General features: G+C 33.0%; 1 protein-coding gene across 7 annotated transcripts in view; it reads right to left on the reverse strand.

Annotated features, from left to right (window-relative positions):
• Positions 1–1,505: 1,505 nt before the first annotated feature.
• Positions 1,506–21,236, reverse strand: part of LOC111712394 (uncharacterized) — a 22,875-nt gene continuing 3,144 nt past the window's right edge. The window contains exons 4-22 of one of the 7 annotated variants that reach the window (XM_023486987.1): positions 18,400–18,477; positions 17,509–17,528; positions 17,388–17,448; positions 16,347–16,389; positions 16,106–16,200; positions 14,999–15,077; positions 12,086–12,171; positions 11,009–11,089; positions 9,478–9,582; positions 8,409–8,479; positions 7,485–7,637; positions 6,793–6,877; positions 6,445–6,606; positions 6,306–6,362; positions 5,985–6,216; positions 5,750–5,787; positions 4,357–4,496; positions 3,950–4,094; positions 1,506–2,196 (exon numbers count right to left, since the gene is read on the reverse strand). In XM_023486987.1, the coding sequence (XP_023342755.1) occupies positions 2,092–2,196; positions 3,950–4,094; positions 4,357–4,496; positions 5,750–5,787; positions 5,985–6,216; positions 6,306–6,362; positions 6,445–6,606; positions 6,793–6,877; positions 7,485–7,637; positions 8,409–8,479; positions 9,478–9,582; positions 11,009–11,089; positions 12,086–12,171; positions 14,999–15,077; positions 16,106–16,200; positions 16,347–16,389; positions 17,388–17,448; positions 17,509–17,528; positions 18,400–18,477 (1,836 nt within the window). In that variant the 3' untranslated portion in view covers positions 1,506–2,091. Of the gene's footprint in view, positions 2,197–3,949; positions 4,095–4,356; positions 4,497–5,749; positions 5,788–5,984; positions 6,217–6,305; positions 6,363–6,444; positions 6,607–6,792; positions 6,878–7,484; positions 7,638–8,408; positions 8,480–9,477; positions 9,583–11,008; positions 11,090–12,085; positions 12,172–14,998; positions 15,078–16,105; positions 16,201–16,346; positions 16,390–17,387; positions 17,461–17,508; positions 17,529–18,399; positions 18,478–21,236 lie in introns of all 7 variants that reach the window. The other 6 variants (XM_023486982.1, XM_023486988.1, XM_023486985.1 and 3 more) reach the window with 6 other exon arrangements.

Consider the following 21,236-nt stretch of genomic DNA (forward strand, 5'->3'; position numbering starts at 1 on the left):
TTATTTAACTCGTTTGTAATTTAATTTTTATCAGTATCCATGTTATATTAATGTATAAAAACCGCCTCACAAATATTTCTTCAAAGGCTAAACTAACAACATTTCTAGATTCTAGATAGCCTTAATTTCCAGACTGTCCGATTCACACCAATATCTTTTGAACCTGTATTTAAACTATAAAAAATGTCGTCGTTATCCTACCTGGAACACTATTACTGAACATAATAAACATTCGGCAAAATAATATACATTTCTTACAGTTATCATCAAAACAATTATAACAAGTCTACAGTTCCATTTCAGTTACTGTAAGAGCGCGGACATTTTTTTTGCGAGAACCAGACAAGCTGTTCTTCTATTTTCAGTAAGTTTAATGTAGTTTCAAAATTTTGTCTTAAGCAATCGTAAAATATGTTTTTCTTCAATAGTACTTCATAATTTGGTTTAAACAATAAGAACCTAATAGATTTTAACAAGATTTTATGCTTTCTATTAACGGAATTAAATTAAAATATTGGCAATTGTTTTGGCGTTATCAAATGAACTCGAGTGTAGAGAGGGAGGGAACCCCCGGACGCCACGAGCCTCCCATATTATCTAGGCAGACCGAGCCTCAGTCGTGCAGTAATGAGCATGCACAATACATCAAAATGTGTCTGTGTAATATAGGAGGTTTTTAAAAACTTGTTTTAAATTTAAATAAAAGTTTATTTTACAAATGTGGCATATGAGGTTTCTCAAATATGAGAAGTATTTATCAATAATCCTAAATCGCGCCTAATTATGACTAATTAAGTATTATATGAAATTCTTAATATTTTTTACACAAAAAATTTTACTTTCATTTCCATTGAATTTCTTCTTTATAATCATTGATTTAAGCGATACCTTTTTTGTAGATCTAGAAAATTTGTATCATTTATTTGAATCTTAACATTTTTCAAAAAGAGGTATTGTTTAAATCAAAGATTACAACAAAACAAACTAAGTTTACTCTAGAAATATTTCTCCAAATATCTTCCTTTCTGCGTAAGAAATGTTTCGAGCTTTAGTAAAAATCTTATAAACCACTTTATGAGTCCACATAACAAATAACTCTAACCTTTAGTAAACTTCTTATGCCACTACGTCAAAAAAAATTGTTCAAATTTTTTATACACATGAAAACTGCAAGATTTAAAAAAGCTGTGCTGTATGGTGGAGGCTCCTAATGTAAGCTTGGTCTGCCTAGCAAATTTGGGAGGCTCGTGTTTGCATAGCGGAGGCTCATGGCGTCCGGGGATTCCCTCCCTCCTGTAGATGAAAATTTTGATTGGCCAGACATTTCGGGGGGAGTGGCCGTTTTACAATTTCAAGGATACCCTTTAAGCCTTTATCTGATGAAAAATGTATAAGATATTGTAGATTAATTCTATCTTAAAATGTCTTGAAGCAGAAATGAAGAAATCACTTTTTGGAGGAAAAACAAACGGAAAATATTCAACTTAAAAAATTTCGAAATCCTGGAAATTTAAACAAAAACTTTATTCCCAAAAAAAAGAAAATTTCGGAAAAAATCCAACACATGAATCACACATATCTGTTTTGACATTTCAGTCACCGACATTTTATTCTGAATTTACATTTACACCGTCTTAGAACTAAAAAAGAATTTTAGCCTTCATCCGATTTTAAACATGGGCTCAGATAAAATGCAAAGCAAGAACTAGATGAACTAGATACAGGTAGTTGATCTTCTCTTCTTAATACCAAGTGTACCAGAGAAGTGGTTCCACTATCCATACAAAGTTTAACTACTTGCTATTGAATAAATCCAACCTATACATAAGATTACATTTTTGTATTTGAACCGAACTAGGAAACAATTAATTGCCCTAAAGCAAATGTTGAATATTTTGAAGAAAGACTTGATAATAAAGCTCTTATTTGAAATGCTTATGTTGATCAAAGCTTCTATGAGTTGATTATGCTGATTATGATTTTGCATTCACTTGAATTTATTATGATGATCAATGCTTTAGCACTTATTTGAATTGATCATGTTGATTAATTCTCGAGATCTTATTAGAATTGAATCTGCTGATCAATGCTTTAGCACATATTAGAATTGATCATGCCGATTAACACTTCAGCGCTGGCTGGACTTTGAGACAGTGCACGGATAATCAACGGCAGATGGTTCAAAGAATACAGGATCTAAAAATAAAAAGAATACAGGATCTAAAAATACAAAGAATACAGGATCTAAAAATACAAAGAATACAGGATCTAAAAATACAAAGAATACAGGATCTAAAAGTACAAAGAATACAGGATCTAAAAATACAAAGAATACATGATTTAAATATATTATTATTTTTAAGCTCAAAGAAACCAGATCTGCTTCAAAGAAATGTATTTTGCTATTTTTAAGACATCAAAATAAATTAACTTTATTCAAAATTAATTGCTGCTTTAAAGTTTTCATTTCAGTATTACACAGGGCTAGGGATGGGCATTGGGCAATAACCAGATTAGTTTTTCGGAAACTACTAATGTTTTTAGAAAATTAAATTTTTTTTGACTATATGAGAAGGTTTCCAACATTTTAAAACTTTATTCTGTAGAAGTTTGCTTTTATCAAACATGCAAATTTGTTACCCTAGAAGAAAATATAAGGCAAAAACGAGCCCAAAAACATGCGTTTTAAAACGTTTTTGCCTTATATTTTCACATAGGATAACAACTTTGCAAGTTTGATAAAAGCAAACTTTTACAGAATACAATTTTAGTTCGACCCCTTTCAGATTGTCGTAAAACCTGTTAAAAGTTAAAAATATTTAAAGTTTCTGTAAAACGAAACATCTAGCTATTGCCCATCGCTACACATGGCTAACCATAGAGGATAATAATTGAGAGATGACTACACGGAGTCGTCTTGCTTCTTGTATTTATGGTTCCCTGTGCAGTTGTAAATCAAATATTTTCTATGACAAATAATTAAATGTACCATTAATAAACTACAATTGAGGTCGTCATTAAAGTATCATCCTTTGTGAGTAACATTGTACAGTGTGCCCGGCCCACAAAATTGTAGAATAAAAAGAAGAAGTTAAATCCATTTTTATGATTTAAAATAGTCAAATGAACATGAAAACAATGCAATTATTACTTTAAATACTTTAATTTATTGCTTCAAAACCATCTTTATTATTATATTATAAAGTCGCTGTACAGTGAACAGCTTGGACAAGATAATGTTTAGAGGGAGTTACCGGCAATGTATGGTAGTTGAAACTAAAAATAATGTATAATTACTGATTTTGAGCGCAAAGTCGACGTTTAAAATCATCCACTTACGTGGTTACGTTCAGAGAATCGATTTTTTAAAAATTATTAAATAATTGAAATTTTCTCAAAAAATCAATGCTAGAATCATTTATTTCTTTTTCATCATTATATTGAATGTAGTATTCTTTATGAATTTGTTCGCAGATTTCTTCAAATGTAATCTTTTCCTGGATATCTACAGAAAATGTTTGTGAACAATGAGACATTACAGAAACCATTAACAGAATGAGATTACTTATTTTCGATAATAGTTAGTTTTTATTTTCACAACCTGTTCCTGAACAACTAGTTAGTTAAATGTAGAAGTAGAATTTTTACTACATTTTTTGTTGTCGTTATTGAATAATTTTTAAAAAAAAGATTCTCAAAAAATGAAACAATCTATGATGATTTTATAAATTTGTGCTCTTGCTAAACAAATAAGCACCGTAAAAACGTCTCATTATAGGTCTCAAAAGGTTCCTAAAAAATTTCTCCACAATACTGCAGTTTCATACATTGCCGGTCACTCCCTTTAAGAAGAACTAAATGTCGTCTTCACGCTTGAAAATAGGGATTATTTCGACCTTTTCTCGGCAAAGGCAAATGTACAACGAGAAAATTATTTCTTTGATTTTACCTTCTCCTCTTCTTGTTCCAGGGGGTCCTTCATTCCTTCCCCGATCTTATCTTGATCCTTACAATCCTTCAATCCTTCCCAGATCTCACCTTGATCCTTACAAACCATCAAACGTTCTATATCAAGCTTCTTACACTTTAACAACCTGAGATATTATCAGGTCTTCACTTGAAATCGAAAACATGAAAAAAGCTAATTCAAGAGAATTTGAGTTGAATTTTTTAAGAAATGTCTTCAAGATCGCATTTCTGTTTTGATTTTAGTTAATTCATGTTCCCCAAAAAAACATATATATTTTTCCAAATTCCGCAAATTAAAAGTTAAAAAACTTGCTTAAAATCTATAAAAACTAAATTATTTCCAAAAAAGGACTGGGTTGGAGGAGAGAATGAAATATTTGATCTCACCTATCTAAGCTATTCATAGGATGAGCTCGGATTGCTGGGAAGAGTTGAACTATATCCTGGCTAGATACCCAGGTCTTATTATTTATCTTTACTAGACGGAGATCCGTTCCACCAGGCAGCTTCAGTACCTGGATACACACCTAGATACACAGATAAAGTTCCTTACACATACCTGGGCACACATAGTTATATAGTACTCTTACACATACCTGAACACACATATACAGTACACGTACATATACCTTGATACACAGATACAGTCCCCGAACACATACCTAGATACACATATGCAATAACTGTACACATACCTGGATACACCGATATATTACCCGTACACGTACCTAGATACACAGCAGTACCCATACACAAACAATACCGGGTTACACAGATATAGTACTTTAACAAATACCTGTAGACACTAACCTAGTATACGTACACATACCTGGATATACAGATACAGTAACTGTACACATACCTGGATACACAGATACAGTAACTGTACACATACCTAGATACACAAGATACAGTAACTGTACACATACCTATATGCGCAAGATACAGTAACTGCACATATAATGGATACACAGATAAAGAAACTGTACACATAATGAATACACATATACAGTAACTGTACACATATCTGGATACACAGATACAGTAACTGTACACATAGCTGGATACACAGATACAGTAACTGTGCACATACCTAGATACACAGATACAGTAACTGTACACATACGTAGATACACAAGATACAGTAACTGTACACATAGCTGGATACACAGATACAGTAACTGTACACATAGCTAGATACAAAGATACAGTAACTGTACACATAATGGATACACAGATACAGTAACTGTACACATACCTAGATACACAGTTACAGTAACTGTACACATACCTAGATCCAAAAGATACAGTAACTGTACACATAATGGATACACAGATAAAGTAACTGTACACATAATGGATTCAAATATACAGTAGCTGTACACATTTCTGGATACACAGATACAGTAACTGTACACATACCTGGATACACAGATACAGTAACTGTACACATACCTGGATACACAGATACAGTAATAACTGTGCACATACCTAGATACACAGATACAGTATTCGTACTCACTTGGATACACAAGATACAACACACGTGCATATACCTTAATACAGAGGTCGGGTATAGTACCAGTACACATACAACTGAGGAATAGTATTTTTACTGTAAATCTCAAGTTCTCAAGTACATAAAATAAACCACTGCAATCGTACAATGCACAACCTTATGATGCAAGTACAAAATACAGTAAAATACAATGTTTGTTGAATTTTTTTTCTTAGGTTTAGGCTTTAATCAAGTTTTGTTTTGATTAAATTGTTAACCTACCTTACTCTTTGATACAATCTGAGAATTTTTATCCAGGTCTAAACAGATGTATATATTTTCAAGAAGAACCCCCCACCCCCCTGCAATAAGAGGGGGGGGGGATTTATGCTCTGGGAAAAACATTAGAAAATAAGCCATAAAAGGGCACGTTTTTTCACCCCCTATTCAGCGAAAATACAAGAAAAAATTGGAGGGTGGGGTGGGAAAAAGATTCATTGTAAGAAAATATACACCCCTGGGTCTAATTCCGTCTTCTTGATAGGGTTCTTCTTCTTAGAGACGTGAGTTTTATAATCCTTGAGGATTATGGAGGCAACGTCTGCTGGTTGTTTCAGCATCACAGAGAGTATTTCTTGGGTTAGAGTTGGATTGGATTTCATGACACTGCGCAGGTCGTTTTTTTCTTTATTGGGCTTTTTAGTTGCCTTCACACTCTTCTTCGATTTTTCCGTCTTTGCCTTGAAGATCTTTGGTACTCAAGTCTTCTCTCGTTGGTTCTTTTTTGTTAGGTTACCAAAGAACCAAAAGAAAAGACTGGAGTACGGGAGATCGGTACCTTCTCATGAGGCTCTTTAGTCGGCTTCATTTTCTTCTTTGATTTGTCAGTCTTCTCCTTAAGGCACCAAAGAGCTTAAAGTAGAAGACTAGAGTACCCAGATCTTTGCTGCCCTAAGGAGAAAACTGGCAAAGCAAACCTTCTCCACACAGTGCTTTGGTGCTTCACAGGAAGTACTCTCTTTCTTGTTTCCTTTAATCTCTTTGTCAGTTTTAACTTTTTTTATCTTCTCATTTACTTCAAACTTCTCTAGGTTATCTTTGACCTTTGTTCTTTCAGGTTCTCTTTCCTCTTCATCAACCTATTAGGGTAACATACTATAAAATAATGGAGAGATGATATTTGATGGTTTGTGGAAAAATGAAAAATTGGAAATCTACTAAGTTTAGATTCTTTCTTCTTTAGAAATATAAATCTTGAACTTGTGAGAAATGTTATTAAAAGTGGGGGTGGGGGGGGGGATTAATGTAAAAATATAAACCCCTGCCTGGAACTTATCAGGGTTGCTTGAAATCCTCAAAACTTTGAACTCGTGATTGATCAGGGACCGGGGTTTTTTCAACTGCGGAAACCTAAAAACGCGAGGATTTAACCCTCCTGCAGTAATCATGCACTTAAGGGGATATCAGTTTGACCAATTTGCCTGTCTCCATTTTTATAGCAATTTGTGTTTGTTAATTAACTGTTATTTTTTTTATTTGCAACTGATTTCTAAAATTGTGACCAGAGGTTAGTACTTTGAGTTGAGAGGATCAAGCCTTTATATCCATCTAATGCAAATCTACACAGTAATTTAATTTCTCCTGGATATCCCATGGTTATCTACACTGCACTGCAGGGATAACCTGAATTGATCAAACATTTATCCATAAATCTAACTGCCCACCTCGGATATATAGATCAATCACAAAGATTAACGATACACAAAAAGCTCCGATCTCAGAAGCCCGAACTTTTGCGTAGGTCTGCATAAGATGAAGATCAATGATTGATCCCAAGATTCACAATACATAAGATCTGTCTTGTTAAAAATTACAAAATAATTGTATCTGTATACTTACGAAAAATGGGCTCTTTAAAATTTATTTTGTTATCTAAAATATGAAAAAATGTTGTTTAAAAATTGAAAAAATTAAAATCTGGGACAGCTAATTAAAAAATCTATCAATTGATCAGTACCTGGAAAAGGATTTAGCTCTGGGCTCGCAGGAGGAAGGGCAATCCAGCACTTCCACGAGGTAGGGAGGGCTAAACTCAGTCGAGTCGGATGACATTTCTTTATTCCATTCTTTAAGTTTCTTATCATTCTCCTCAATAATTTCCAGAAGTACTCTAAATTAAGATATTTTTTACAGTTTCCAATAAATTTGGGAATTGATGGCGCAGTTCATCTAATTTGAAGATTCTTAATTATTTGTAAATTTTGCAGAAAATGCCTTTTATGATGCAATATTATGATAATGTGCATTTTTGCCGGCCCCGTTTTCTCGCGTGTTATTTAAGACCTTACCCCCTATCCTTTTAAAAGAGTAGCCTTCAGTTAGATACAATGCTATATGTTAGATTGCGATAAATAGAAATATTCAAGGATCAGGATAGCTTTTCAGCAGAGAGGAAAGCGGGGGTTCTCTGCACATATATAAATAATATTAAAAATAATAATTCTTTATCGAAGGTACACTTATTTTAGTTATGTTAACAGAACATGGTCATTTTATGTGCAGTAGAAAATTAAGTAAAAGAACTAAAGAATGTCAAAATAGAAATGTCGTCTTTAATAATTTTTCTTCAAAATTAAACTTCTTAGCTTTTAAGAATAAAATCTAATGCCTATACTGTACCAAAAAACCTCACACGTAATAAAAACCAAGTTAGTCAAAAATGCGTGTGATTTATAAAATTAAAGTTTAGATTACTGTAAATATCGTCTTCATTAATATTAAAGGGACTAGAAGTGTAATTTGAAGTAACTTCCAAATATAGGTGTCCAATGGTCATGTCCGATTCACAAGGGTACCCCTGAACCCGTTCTAATCAATAATGTGGAAGATACTGTAGTTTTTTTTCTGGATTTTGATAATTTCATCTAGTTCTAAAAGTTACCTTTCCATCCTTTCAGTCGCGGGGTCGTTCAATTTTCTCATCTCACCCAGTAAACGTTCTTTATAGAAGGTCTAAATGAGGAAAAAGCCTTCTTTATACATATTTAGTTATAAAGGGATTGCCGGTGTAATATCTAGAGAAGGTTATGTCTGATTCACAACAGAAGATACAATTGTTTCAAAGTGACAATTTCTCTCTTGATCTCTGCAGCACAGGAAGATATCAGTTTTCAGTGATAAAAATATTTTATATTTTAATAACTTTTGACCCAAACGAAGGTTATGTTATGAATTCTGTCCTCTTCAGATGACATTACATCGATTAATAGTTGCAAGTAACAATAATTTCAACAAACTAGGTTTTAGAGGATTTGTAAATAAGAGTTGAAGAAATTAGTGTTAATTTAACTGTTATTATATTCAAAAAATTAAGGACTTCTTTATAAATTTAGATAAGGAATTTCACGTGACCCTCTTTTTTTAACTATAGCATGTCCGGTTCACAATGATATCCTTTAAATCTAAGAACGATAAAGGAAGATATCGTGCTAAATTCTGACAATTAACTTCATCTATATATAAATTTAGCTTGTCTGTCTGTCTGTTTGTTTTTTGTATCCTATAAACGTCAAAACGGCTGAACCGATCAGGCCAAAATTTTGTGTGGGACCTCACTTGACCTTAGGGAAGGTTTATGAATGAGTTTTTATTTTTGTAAAATTTTGAAAATGCGCGAAAAAATATTATGAAACCCGCAAACTTTTTTGTTTTTGTTTTATACTGTACAAAGAGAAGATGCTCACAGATAAAGCCACAAATAAAAGTTGAAATAGAAGATGGGCGCGAAGCGCCCTAAAAGCCTAGTTTTTTCATAATTCCGCAATTGTGACAATTAAAGAGAAACAACAATTGAAAATAATATAATTGAAAAAAGGATATCTCATGTATCTTAGATGAGACAAAGGTTTAAAGGGTTCTGTTGTGAATCAAATATGTACATGAACTATTCTAACGGAGGAACACTTGAAATTACATCTACAGTCCCATTAATCAAAGACAGCTTTTTGATCCTGTTCATAGAGTAGATCTGAGTAAAGTGCTTCGTTCTTCAACTTCTGTTCTAAATCTTCTTTCTTCATCAATTGGTATTTGACTAGACCCTTCTTCACAAAAAGCTAAATAAAAAAGCACTGAATAAGACCCATTTAATTTTGATGCGAATCTGAGATCCGTCCTCAAACAATTGATCCGAATCCTGGTGAAGAACATTCCTTAAAGATCTTCCCATGTTTTCAACTAAGGAAGAATGTTCATATTAATTTTCCTTTTTTCACTTGTTTTTATGAAAAACTTAATGAAACCCTTTTTTCAACAGTTTAGATTTTGATACAGACACTTTTCACTTAACAATTTTATCTTTAAGCTACTATTAAAGTTATAATTAATTTTTAAACAGCACTGAACATTAACTTAACCTTACACAAAGGTTGTTTGAATGTCGTCTTACTATAGGTCGTTTTTGGTTTTCAATGGTTTTACCAACTCCTGATTCAAGAATTGAATAATGCGCCAATGTTTCAAGATTGAGGATTTTTATCCTACAAGGGAACCCCCAGACCGCCCTCAGGGTGCAGCGCATCAACATATACGGTCTGGAATCCCTCCGGGCTAGAGCACAATATTTAACGCTTATACAGGGTGTTTTTACAGGGTGTTTTTTATACAGGTCTGTTCCATATGAAAAGCTAATTTAAAATTTTTTAAAGTTCGAAAAGAAAATCCAAAAATAAAAACACTTAAATCCACGATTTCATATTTTCTGTAACTTCATATTTTCACCAAAAATTATGTTTTCTGGAGTAACGGACCAAAAATAATGCTTCGATATTTTAAAAATTTTAAGACGACCTAGGCCTGGTCATGGAGAGGATTCCTTATGAAGTACAGCAAAATCTGTAGAAAAAGCATAGCTTTAAAACCCCTGTCGCCCCCCTCTCAGTCTCACCCCATATCAGAGTAGCAGAACCAGTTTGTGTGCCAAAGAGAACGGAGGCCATTTTGAACATTTAATAAAGAATTCTAGATAATTTCTTTGCTTTATACAAAACGTCCATATGTGTAGACAACCTTACATGTTCAATAAATGTAATCCATAATGATTTAACCTGTGCTGGACCAGAATCATTATTTATAGTATAAAAAACACACTACGTACGACAGATAGAAATAAGAAAAAAATGTTTAAAGGGACTCTAAGAGTAAATTTTCAGTGAACCTCAATTGAAAGATGGCAATGCCCGATTCACAACGGTACCCTTAAAAGCGTTGTCCGATCAAGTAAGATTAAGATATCAATATTTATAATTTTTAAAGCTGATTATTTTCAATCGTGGTTTCACTACAATAGTGATTTCCATAGAGTATAGCTTGTGAGGATGTTGAAACCGATAAAAAGGACAATATTTGCCAAAAATTATTTATCAGATTCAAGTGCACCGTTAAATGAATCTGGCATTGCCATCTTTGCATGAAAAGTCACATAAAATTTCGTGGACAGTCCCTTTTAAATAAAAATCAAATTAAAAAATATAAAAATATAACCTTGGCTATATTTTTGTCTCTGTTGATATCCCTGAGAACAAGGGGAAGAGGAGACGGAGTTGGACCAATCAATGTACCAACCTAAACAACCAATTTAGAAACAAGTTTGTGGAAAAATAATCTCCCCCCCCCCCCTTCCCAACAAAAATATTTTTTTTTCAAGAAACATTTACGTGAAGCCGAAAACTTTTCGAGTAAATATTAATACTTTTAAACAGAAAATTTACGATTTTAATCAATTTTAGGAAATTTATCACCATTTTATGATTCCCATTGTAGGGCAATAAAGTGACTTTACGCCCTACATTAGGGCGAAAAAATATATCTTTATCGACCTGCTATTAAAGAAGTTGAGTAAATTTGAATAAATCTATTTTATTGAAATGAGTCTTATGCGTGAAAAGAAGTTTTTGCTGGGACACTTTTTGCATTTAATAGTATCTTAAAAATATCTAAAAGAAGGAAAAAACTTAATAAAAATAAAAATAAAATCAAGATATTTCAAAAATTATTTTTGGGAGGAATATTTTTACAGACACCAAATTATTTCTTTCTAATGAAAAATACAACAAAAAAACTTGTCTAGTCCATTACAATGCAATTCAGTCCCTCCATTGCCATAAAAAAAGATGGCCAAAATCAGCCCTTCAAGTTTTTAACCCTATTTTGGTAGAATTTATTAAATCCAATAAAAGATCTTTTAAAGAATCCTAAAGTACGATTTTTTTGTGTTCTGTATAATGCCAATATTTAACTTTTGGTATCCAATAAAACGAATTTTTAAAGAAAAAAGTCGATGGCAAAAATTTTAACCATTATCTAAGCCTCGCATCCCTGTTTTGAAAACAAAGAAAAAAAAGGTAATAAAAAAAGATAATAAAAAAAGATAAAAAAATAAATGACGTGGTTTGGTTAGGTGTGCAATTCAGTGAAAGAATATGCATTGGCCTACACCCATTTTGCCTCCGACCCACAAATGACGTCATATGTAAAAAGCATAATCTTATTCGCCCCCCCCCCTCCCCTCTTTCCATCTAATTTAGACAACTATATGAAATTAATTAGGAAAAAACAAACCATAATCTTTGCCTCAAATCCCTGTACACTACTTAAAGCCAGATCAACCAGGAGTTTAAACCCTGCATCAGTCTCCGTCTTAGCATCTAAAGTTAGAAATTGTAGCGCTCGACACAAAGAGGGGAGGAAGTCCAACCACAACAATATCTAGTCCGAGCCACCACAAAATCCTAGTCTTTCCAGTAATATCTTTTTTAAATGTTCAACCTTTGCAGATAAAAATATTTTTTCTTAAACCAGGGAAAAATTCAAATATTAAAGTTTCTCAAAGAAGTTTTAAATTTGTGAAAAAATAAATCTGTAAGGATGCTCTGTAAGCAAACAGATCTCTATTAGTGGAAAGGACGAGCATTTTGAGGTGGCTCGGACGAGAAAATGAGGAGAATGTGGCTAGGGATAGTAATAGTTGTGGTTGGCCTTCCTCCCCTCTCACAATCAGACTTTATTCAAAGCGTCACAAGACAACCAGATACTTTCTTTAAAAATAAATATGTTCTACTTTTGTAGTTGGCCGTAGATTTCTTCATCGTCAGTCTGTGGACGGGTTACTGCTATACATATACATCCCAGTTCTATTTTGAATTAAGAATTCGGTAAATTATGGATCCATTGAACCAGGCAAGAAAAATCCTCTACAAAAATCTTCTATGAACTATCGGATAAAGTACCTAAAATGATCATCCTAGCGTAGTGGTGGTTATGTTAGGATAGAAAAACAGAGAAAGGTGTAAATTAAAAAAAATATTAAGCTTTAAAAATAAAGATAAAATTAAAGATGTGTTTAATAAAAGTATGAAAATAATTCATGTATAATATATAGCAGCCCAGTGGCAAGGCTGATGCATATCCAACATTCCACCTTATTAATACGATTTAAAAATATTTTATTTTATAAAACATGGAGCACTGGCTCCATTACTATGGATCAAGCTAACTGGTGTCGTTGATGCAAACCTTTCGTGGGTCCAGTGCTCCTAATGGGCACTGGACCCTCTGGATCAATTTGGATAATGGATATGTTTTGAACTTCCAAACCACTGAGCCTAACTAAAGATTTTGAAAAACCAGACATGCCAAATCAAATGAATTTTTGTAAGATCAGTAAAACCTGAAGTTCAAAATGTTAGTTTTTTGCGCAAATTCCTGGTTTCTCTGGATTTATTAACCTAACCTAATTTAGCCTGAATTTAGATTGATTTAGCTTAAATAATCTTGAATTAGATCGATTTTGCATGATTTTGCATGATTTTGCATGATTTTGCTTGATTTTGCTTGATTTTGCTTGATTTTGCTTAAATTCGCTTCATTTAGCTTGATTTAGATTGATTTAGGTTGATTCAGCTTATTTTAGCTTTTTTATCTTAACAAAGCTTGATTAATTTAGATTAAGGTTTATTTATCTTAATTTCATCTCCAGGACACTTTTGGTTTATCAGGATTTATTTACCTATCTTAATTTATCTTGATTAAGCTTAATTTATCTCAACTTAGCTTGTAAAATCTAGATTAACTTTGATTTATCATCAACTCCTCTCCAGCATACTCATTTCAGAAAGAAAATACACGCATATTTTTTCCCATGTTGATTTTCCTAATATAATTGCGTTTTGAGCTGTTTGAGAAGACTTTCCATTTCTGATCCACTTTTTCCACAATAATGCAATGCGAAGTCAGTTTCCGTAGTCCGGTAATAACTTGAAATAAATATGTTCTACTTTGGTAGTTGTATATCTACTACATTTATCCACTTTTGAATTAATTAGTACATTACTTATGAAAAGTGCAGTACACTAACATATAAACTATAATCTTGGAATTCTAATAATTGATGAAATATTTGTAAACTCAAAAATTAACAAATGAAACGATACGGAAACTAAAGTTTTCATCAACAAAAAATCAATTATTTTACCCACTAACTGATTGTACAGTGGCCAACATTTTGTGCTAATAGTTCAAAACAGGATTGAAAGAAGGAGAATTAGGAGAAGAAGAAGGGTTAGGGGAGGGACATATACAATTTACACCTGTTTCTTCACAGGATGGAAGGGTGGGAGGGGTTAGATTGTATCTAATACCTACTCCAAACAATTTTACTTGAGAGGGATCTTTCCAGGTCTTCTTGTTATCAAGATCATTCAGGACTAACTCTTCGTTTCTGAATGCCACAAAGGCAATATCTCAACCAAAAGACAAACAGTCCCAAATCTCAACCAAGCTCAACTCCCTAGTTATATAATCCTCACAGGCTATTGAAATTGCTACACCGGCAATTTCTCCACCAGGCTTAACTCCCCGGTTCTGAAGGACAGAGAGTCCAAATCTCAACTCGTATAATTCAATAAGGACTTATGCTATCTTTTAAGCTATATTAGATCAGATTGCCAATTATCAAGGCAAGATCTCCATTTTTATAATTCAAAGAGATCACAAGCTATCTTTCAAGATATATTCAATTTAATGCTTAATCAACTAGCAAAGATCTCTGCTCATAATGTTTCATCAAGAACAAAGACTACTTCTAATACCGTAATCAAAGCAGAGTCTCAATCAACTAACTATATTCAATAGCTTAGGTTACAAAGTTAACAGGAATTGATATAATTCAATTCCTACATTGTTATTGATATCACATGATTAAGATCATCATATTATGTAATTATCGCACAGTTTAAGTTTAAGGTAAATATTTAAAGGATTAAAGAGAATAGATATAATGCAGTTAACCTTCTCTGCCCATATTTTAAAGGGTAATTTAAATAGGTCGCATGATTTATGCTAATCATGTGAAGTATTTGATTGAATTGAATAATCTTATTATGTCTAAGTTTAAAACATTAAATCATTTAAGACTTACAACGTACTGCAAGTTTACAGAATATCAGGTTTACCCGCTTTTTGCTACAAGATTACCTAATCCCCATATCCTTCCAAGAACTGCTTGCTGTTCTAGATTCCCATATGGCTCTTCAAGGAACCATAATTCAGAAACCTAGAATAAAAACGTATTTGTATATTTGTCTTGTCCATTGGTTTGCAAGTTTCTTCACAGGGTACCAACATATACAATTTACACTGGTTTCTTCACAGGGTACCAACATATACAATTTACACTGGTTTCTTCACAGGTTACCAACATATACAATTTATACCCATATGGGCTACCAACATTTACAATTTACACTGGTTTCTTCACAGGGTACCAACATATGCAATTTACACTGGTTTCTTCACAGGGTACCAACATATACAATTTACACTGGTTTCTTCACAGGGTACCAACATATACAATTTACACCGGTTTGTTCACAGGGTACCAACATATACAATTTACACTAGAAAAATTAACACTTTTCAGCTTTTTACTACTCAAGTCTAGAACTGCCTAGTTATTTATACAACTAGGCCTCTGGAGACATTTCATAGTAGAGCTTCCATGTTGAAACCACAAAAGTGCTAACAATATTATTGGAACTCTCAGACCACAGAAGATGGTTAGAGATTAAAGAACGGTAAGGATAAGATCATATTATCAGAAGATGTTTAGAGATTAAAGAACGGTAAGGATAAGATCATATTATTGGAACTCTCAGACCACAGAAGATGATTAGAGATTAAAGAACGGTAAGGATAAGATCATATTATTGGAACTCTCAGATCACAGAAGATGGTTAGTAATTAAAGAACGGTAAGGATAAGATCATATTATTGGCTTCTAATACTTTCTAATTCATCAAACATTCAAATCCGCAATTTTGTCAAATTGCTATTTTTATACAAAATAAAATGATTTTTTGTTAAGTATAACCACAAAATTGTTCCAGGGTACCAACATATACAATTTACACTGGTTTCTTCACAGGGTACCAACATATACAATTTACACCGGTTTCTTCACAGGTACCAACATATACAATTTACACTGGTTTCTTCACAGGGTACCAACATATACAATTTACACTGGTTTCTTCACAGGGTACCAACATATACAATTACCCCCCCCACCCCCTAGAGACTTACGTGGATGTTAGCAACAGAGCCGTAATCACAGAAGAATATGGTGGCTTCAAAATCTGACACGTTTACACTCTTCACTATTCCTCGATTAAAGGTCACTAAACAAAACATTAATCCATGAGCGGTCAGAACTTGAGAGCTTGATTTTTATCTTGATATCCAATATGGGTACTTTTGAATTTGATGATAAATAGATTGAACCTTAAAATTCGTCTTTTGTCCCTTTAAATGTAATATCTCTTACCATTTCCAGGGTATTTCGTGGCTACTGCCAACCCAGGCACAATCTAGAACATTAAAGGGAGTGTTCGTGAAGTGAAAAAGGAAAGCATTAAATTCAGGTTAAATTTCCAATAAATCTGTTATACAATGGCGCCCACACACTGCTGAAATTGAACCATCAGGTTTTAAGTCAAAACACCTAATTTTTTACTTCGGAATATATTCATATGCAGCCTTCTGAGTTGTAATCTAAATTTTTAGAAAATGCCACCTAGGGAATTTTAATTAAATCCATTTTAAAGAAATTATAGAAATTAAGTGAATTTTTAAGTCTAAACTCAATCATAACTGTCGGTTCAAAGATTAATCAAGATTAATCTGTGTTTTTTGCGATATTTTTAGAACCGTTGATGGAGGGTCCCCAAATTTTGTGAATTTTCCCTAACAGTAATAAGACATGTTTTAACAAAAAAATCAAAGCCTTAAGTGAACTGTATAATTTCCCAATTTCTGCCTAAAAAAGACGTTTTGAAGTAAAATCAGTTAAAATTACATCGAAAAACTTTTTCGGGCCGCATTTTGACAATCAGGCAGTTGACTTAGGGGTTTGATTTTTTTCCTACAATTAGTTTCATGACTGTTAATGAAAAATTTGGAGACCATGTCATATACTGTTTAGTGGGCAGTGTGCCCACTAAATTGTAGAATAGAAAGAAGATAATTAAGCAGTATTTAAATGCTGTTAAAATACAAAATTCCAGTAGCTTATTAAGCTAAGTGAGTGAGTGTACCCTGCGAATAGTGCGCATTCACAATTGCTGTGTTTCTAGTTTGTTGAACTATTCAAAGTCATCACTTATCTCTAACAATCCTCTACCTATTCCACAGTTTCATACGTCTCATATTGGAGTTTAATATAAAACAAATTTTATAATTCCAAAAGGCAAACACAAATATTTACAAACTAAGTCCAAGTCTTCTTGATTTTAAAATTCAATGATTATGTATTCCCCCCCCCCCACTCCAAAAAAAAATACAGGGTCATATTTAAAATTATACTTACTTCCGACTTATCATAAATTCTATAATCATCATCTCTGAGTTTGTAGTACTTAGTCATATCCCTGTTCATAGCACATATACAATTTACACTGTCTCTGAGTTTGTAGTACTTAGTCATATCCCTGTTCATAGCATTGAGGGCCTAAATACTCATATAATGTTTTTGAAACTACATCCATAAAGAACTTCTGGCTCAAGATTAAAAATCTTGAACATCTTACAGCAAATGACAAACCTATTTTTTATAATTTAAAGGAAATGTAATTCTGATTTTAATTGCCTTTACGGTGGAAAAGAAATAACGGTAATCTTTGTAAATTTTTATCTAATCTAATTAAAAATTAGGAATATATGATTTTTTCCTTTTAAAGTGTTAAATTTTGACAATTTTCTCAATTTTTTTTCTGATGAAAAATGCACTCTTCATAAAAAATCCACGATTGAAATAATCAACTTTCAAAAAGAAGTGGATTGATAGCTCTTACTCTTTTTATTAGACATCGCTTTTAATGTAGGTTGTAAATTGGACATTCTTATATACATGAAGAGTCACATCACTGAAGTCTTTTTAATTGCTGTAAATTCTGTTTAACAGAGTTAAAATTAAATATTACTATTTCCTCAAACAACATTTTTTTGAATAATACATTTAAAGAACAAAAGGGAATGAAATCTGCAACAGACCCCATATGTGGACCTCCAGTCAGACGCCAGATGTGGGAAGCAGTGGCATCAAAATAAAATGGTTTCTAGTATTCAATCCACAATAGTACCATGACAACGAGACAAAACTTGAAAACTTGTAGAAATTTGATTAGCTTGATCCGGGTCCATTTCTTTTTCTGATCCAGATGAAGATATACATTATAGATTCGGATAAAGATCAAATGGATCCAGAAAAAGATAAAATGGATCAAGATAAAGATGGTACCAATCTGGATAAAGGTAGAATGGATCCAGATAAAAAAGGATCCAAAAGAAGATAGAATGGGTCTGGAGGATTCTGATCTTACCTGACTATGCCTAGGTCCAATGAAGTAAAACCAGAAATGAGTAGCAGACAGTATTTCAGTCAAACATACTTTCAACTTCTAGATAAAATACATATTACTATATAAAGCTAAACTTATTTTCTAATATATATATATATATACTTTGCTTGTTTGTCTGTTTGTTTCCAACAAACATCAAAATAGCTAAACCGATCGGGCTCAAATTTTGTGTAGTATCTCACATGACCGAAGGGAAGGTTTATGGATGCTTAGAATTATTAAAATTTGTCTCAAACTGTAATTTGGAAAAAAATTATTTTTGTTCTATCGAAGAGAAAATGCTCAACTATTAAAAGTTTTAACTAGAAGATGGGAGACAAGTAACCTGAAAGCCTAGTATTTTACACCCGGCCTGGAAACATTTCAAGAAATATAACACGCACATCCCAATATGTACATATGTAGATGTAAACATGTCACATGTGAGGTTCCACACAACATTTGGACCCAATCATTGGATACAAAGGGAGACAGACAAGTATTTATATCAAATCAAAGATGGTGTATTTTTAGACCTACGCCCATCCCCTCTACTGCCCATCCGACCTACAAACACGTGGTTTTTACAGCTGTTGTAGGTCCGATGCACTGTAGGTCGGATGGGCACGTTAAAAACAGCATATTGGTGCATCCGACGTATTTTGTAGTATTTCAGGGTTAGGTTAGGTTGAGAGCCCATCCGACCTACAAAAAATGCCCATCCGACCTACGAAAAGTGCCCATCCGACCTACGAAAAATGCCCATCCGACCTACGAAAAATGGAACCCAATGAGGAATCCCCCAGACTGTATATATTACTGAACTCCCCCCGCCCTTATCACATTGGGTGGGGGTAGGGGGGAAGAAAAATAATGATTAAACATGGAAGAGAATTTTTAAAAAGTGAAGCGAAAAAGTGTGAAAGAAGAGAGGAAGGGGAAAGAAACGGGTTAATTATCCAAGAAACCCAGAAAATAGGGAACACAAAAATTCAGTTTGAATTTTTTTCCCCAAAAAAATGAAAAAAAGAGTCTAATTTTGTTTTAAATTCTTCCCCAACAGTTTTTTATAACACTGAAGAGGAAAAAGCGTTAACATTTTTTTTAAAAAATTCTCTTCCCTATAATTTTTCTGCAAAGTTAGAACAATGAAGGTATTTCATCTTGATTTTTAACCTCATACCCAACAAACAAAAAACCGTCGAGAACACTAGCTTTTCTGACACAAGTGATCTGTGAATATGCCATGATAATTCACGTGTTGACAAGGTGAATGTCAACAATTTGATCACGGGTCTAGGACCGAGTTTTTACACAGGCAAAACTTGAGTTTATTTCACAAGATGTACATGGAATTTTTACACGAGCTCATCTACTTAAATGACTTTTTTTAAATGTTCAGCTATTCTAATATGTTCATAGTTGTAAGAAAGTCACTTCCTTGCTTTATCTATAAGATGGATATTCCAAAAAGAGGTGGTTGAGAAACATAATATAAAATTAAATGTGAAACTTTTCCATACTTTGCTCATGCTTGTTAAAATCTGAAAAAATGACGTCACTTAAAATATTTCATTTTACTACAATATATTTAAGTTTCTAAAAGATAAGCAGCTAGACACCAAGTGTTTTGCTTTCGCAAAAATGAAACATGAAGTTCTTTCCATGATACCTCATATATTTTATACATGATAATTATAAGAATTAAAATCTAGATTTTCTGGCATTACATTACTCATGATTAACATGTTGGGAATATGCGAGATCTTGCACTGGTATCTTTGCTATGAGCACAACATGTTAAAATACACCTATGAATGTTTCCCTCCATTTGTAGATGTCAGATTCTGAAAGTCCAGTTTTTTAAAACTAAAAAAGTGTTAAGATAATGTCCTCAAAGTTTGGAATCATAAATTCTCAAACCAAGAATTGATATGGCTTTAAGCATATCAAACGAAAGCTAGGAACCCAGGCTATATAAAAGCAGCAAATAATTCAATGATTGACCTTCTAATAGCATCTGACGACCTCTAATGGGCTCTAATGACCTCTATATTAATTTTTTTTCTGTGGCTATAAGCATGTAAAGCAAAATCTAAAAACCCAAGGAATACAGTACAGACAAAGAATTCAGTGTTTGACCTTCTAATGGCCTCTAATGGCCTATAACGACCTCTAATGACCTCCAAATTGAAAATATTTTAATCATGGCTTTAAACATATCAAGCGTAAGCTTGGAAACAAGGGAATACAGTAAAAGCAAAGAATTCAGTGTTTGACTTTCTGATGACCTCTAACGACCTATACTAGTTTAAACATTTACAATTTGGAGGTTATTATAGGTTGTTAAGAGGTCTAATGAAAGTCAAACACTGTATTTTTTACTTTTATTGTATTGCCTAGGATCCTGGCTTTTGTATGATATGCATAAAGCCAAAGTAAAAAATTTCATTTTGGAGGTCCTTAGAGATCATTAGAGGTCATTAAAGGTCAAGCTTGAATTCTTTGCTTTTACTATATTTCAATGTGGAGGTCATTAGTGGTCATTAGAGGTCGTTACGATGTCAAAAGAAGGCCAACCACTGGATTTGTTGCTGCTTCTATATTCCCTGGGTTTCTAGATTTCGATTGATGTACATAAAGTCATAGTTAAAACATTTTTTATTGGTCTAGGTCATTAAAAGTCATTAGAAGCCATTAGAGGTCATTAGGTCCAATTTCATTTTATTTATTGAAAATAGCTCCCTATTTAGGCATGCAGCCAAAACATTGGAAATTTTGAACCAAAAACAAAATGCAGGGATCCCCCCCCCCCCCCC

Source organism: Eurytemora carolleeae, unplaced genomic scaffold (assembly GCF_000591075.1).
Source record: "Eurytemora carolleeae unplaced genomic scaffold, Eaff_2.0 scaffold1241, whole genome shotgun sequence".
Taxonomy (NCBI): domain Eukaryota; kingdom Metazoa; phylum Arthropoda; class Copepoda; order Calanoida; family Temoridae; genus Eurytemora; species Eurytemora carolleeae.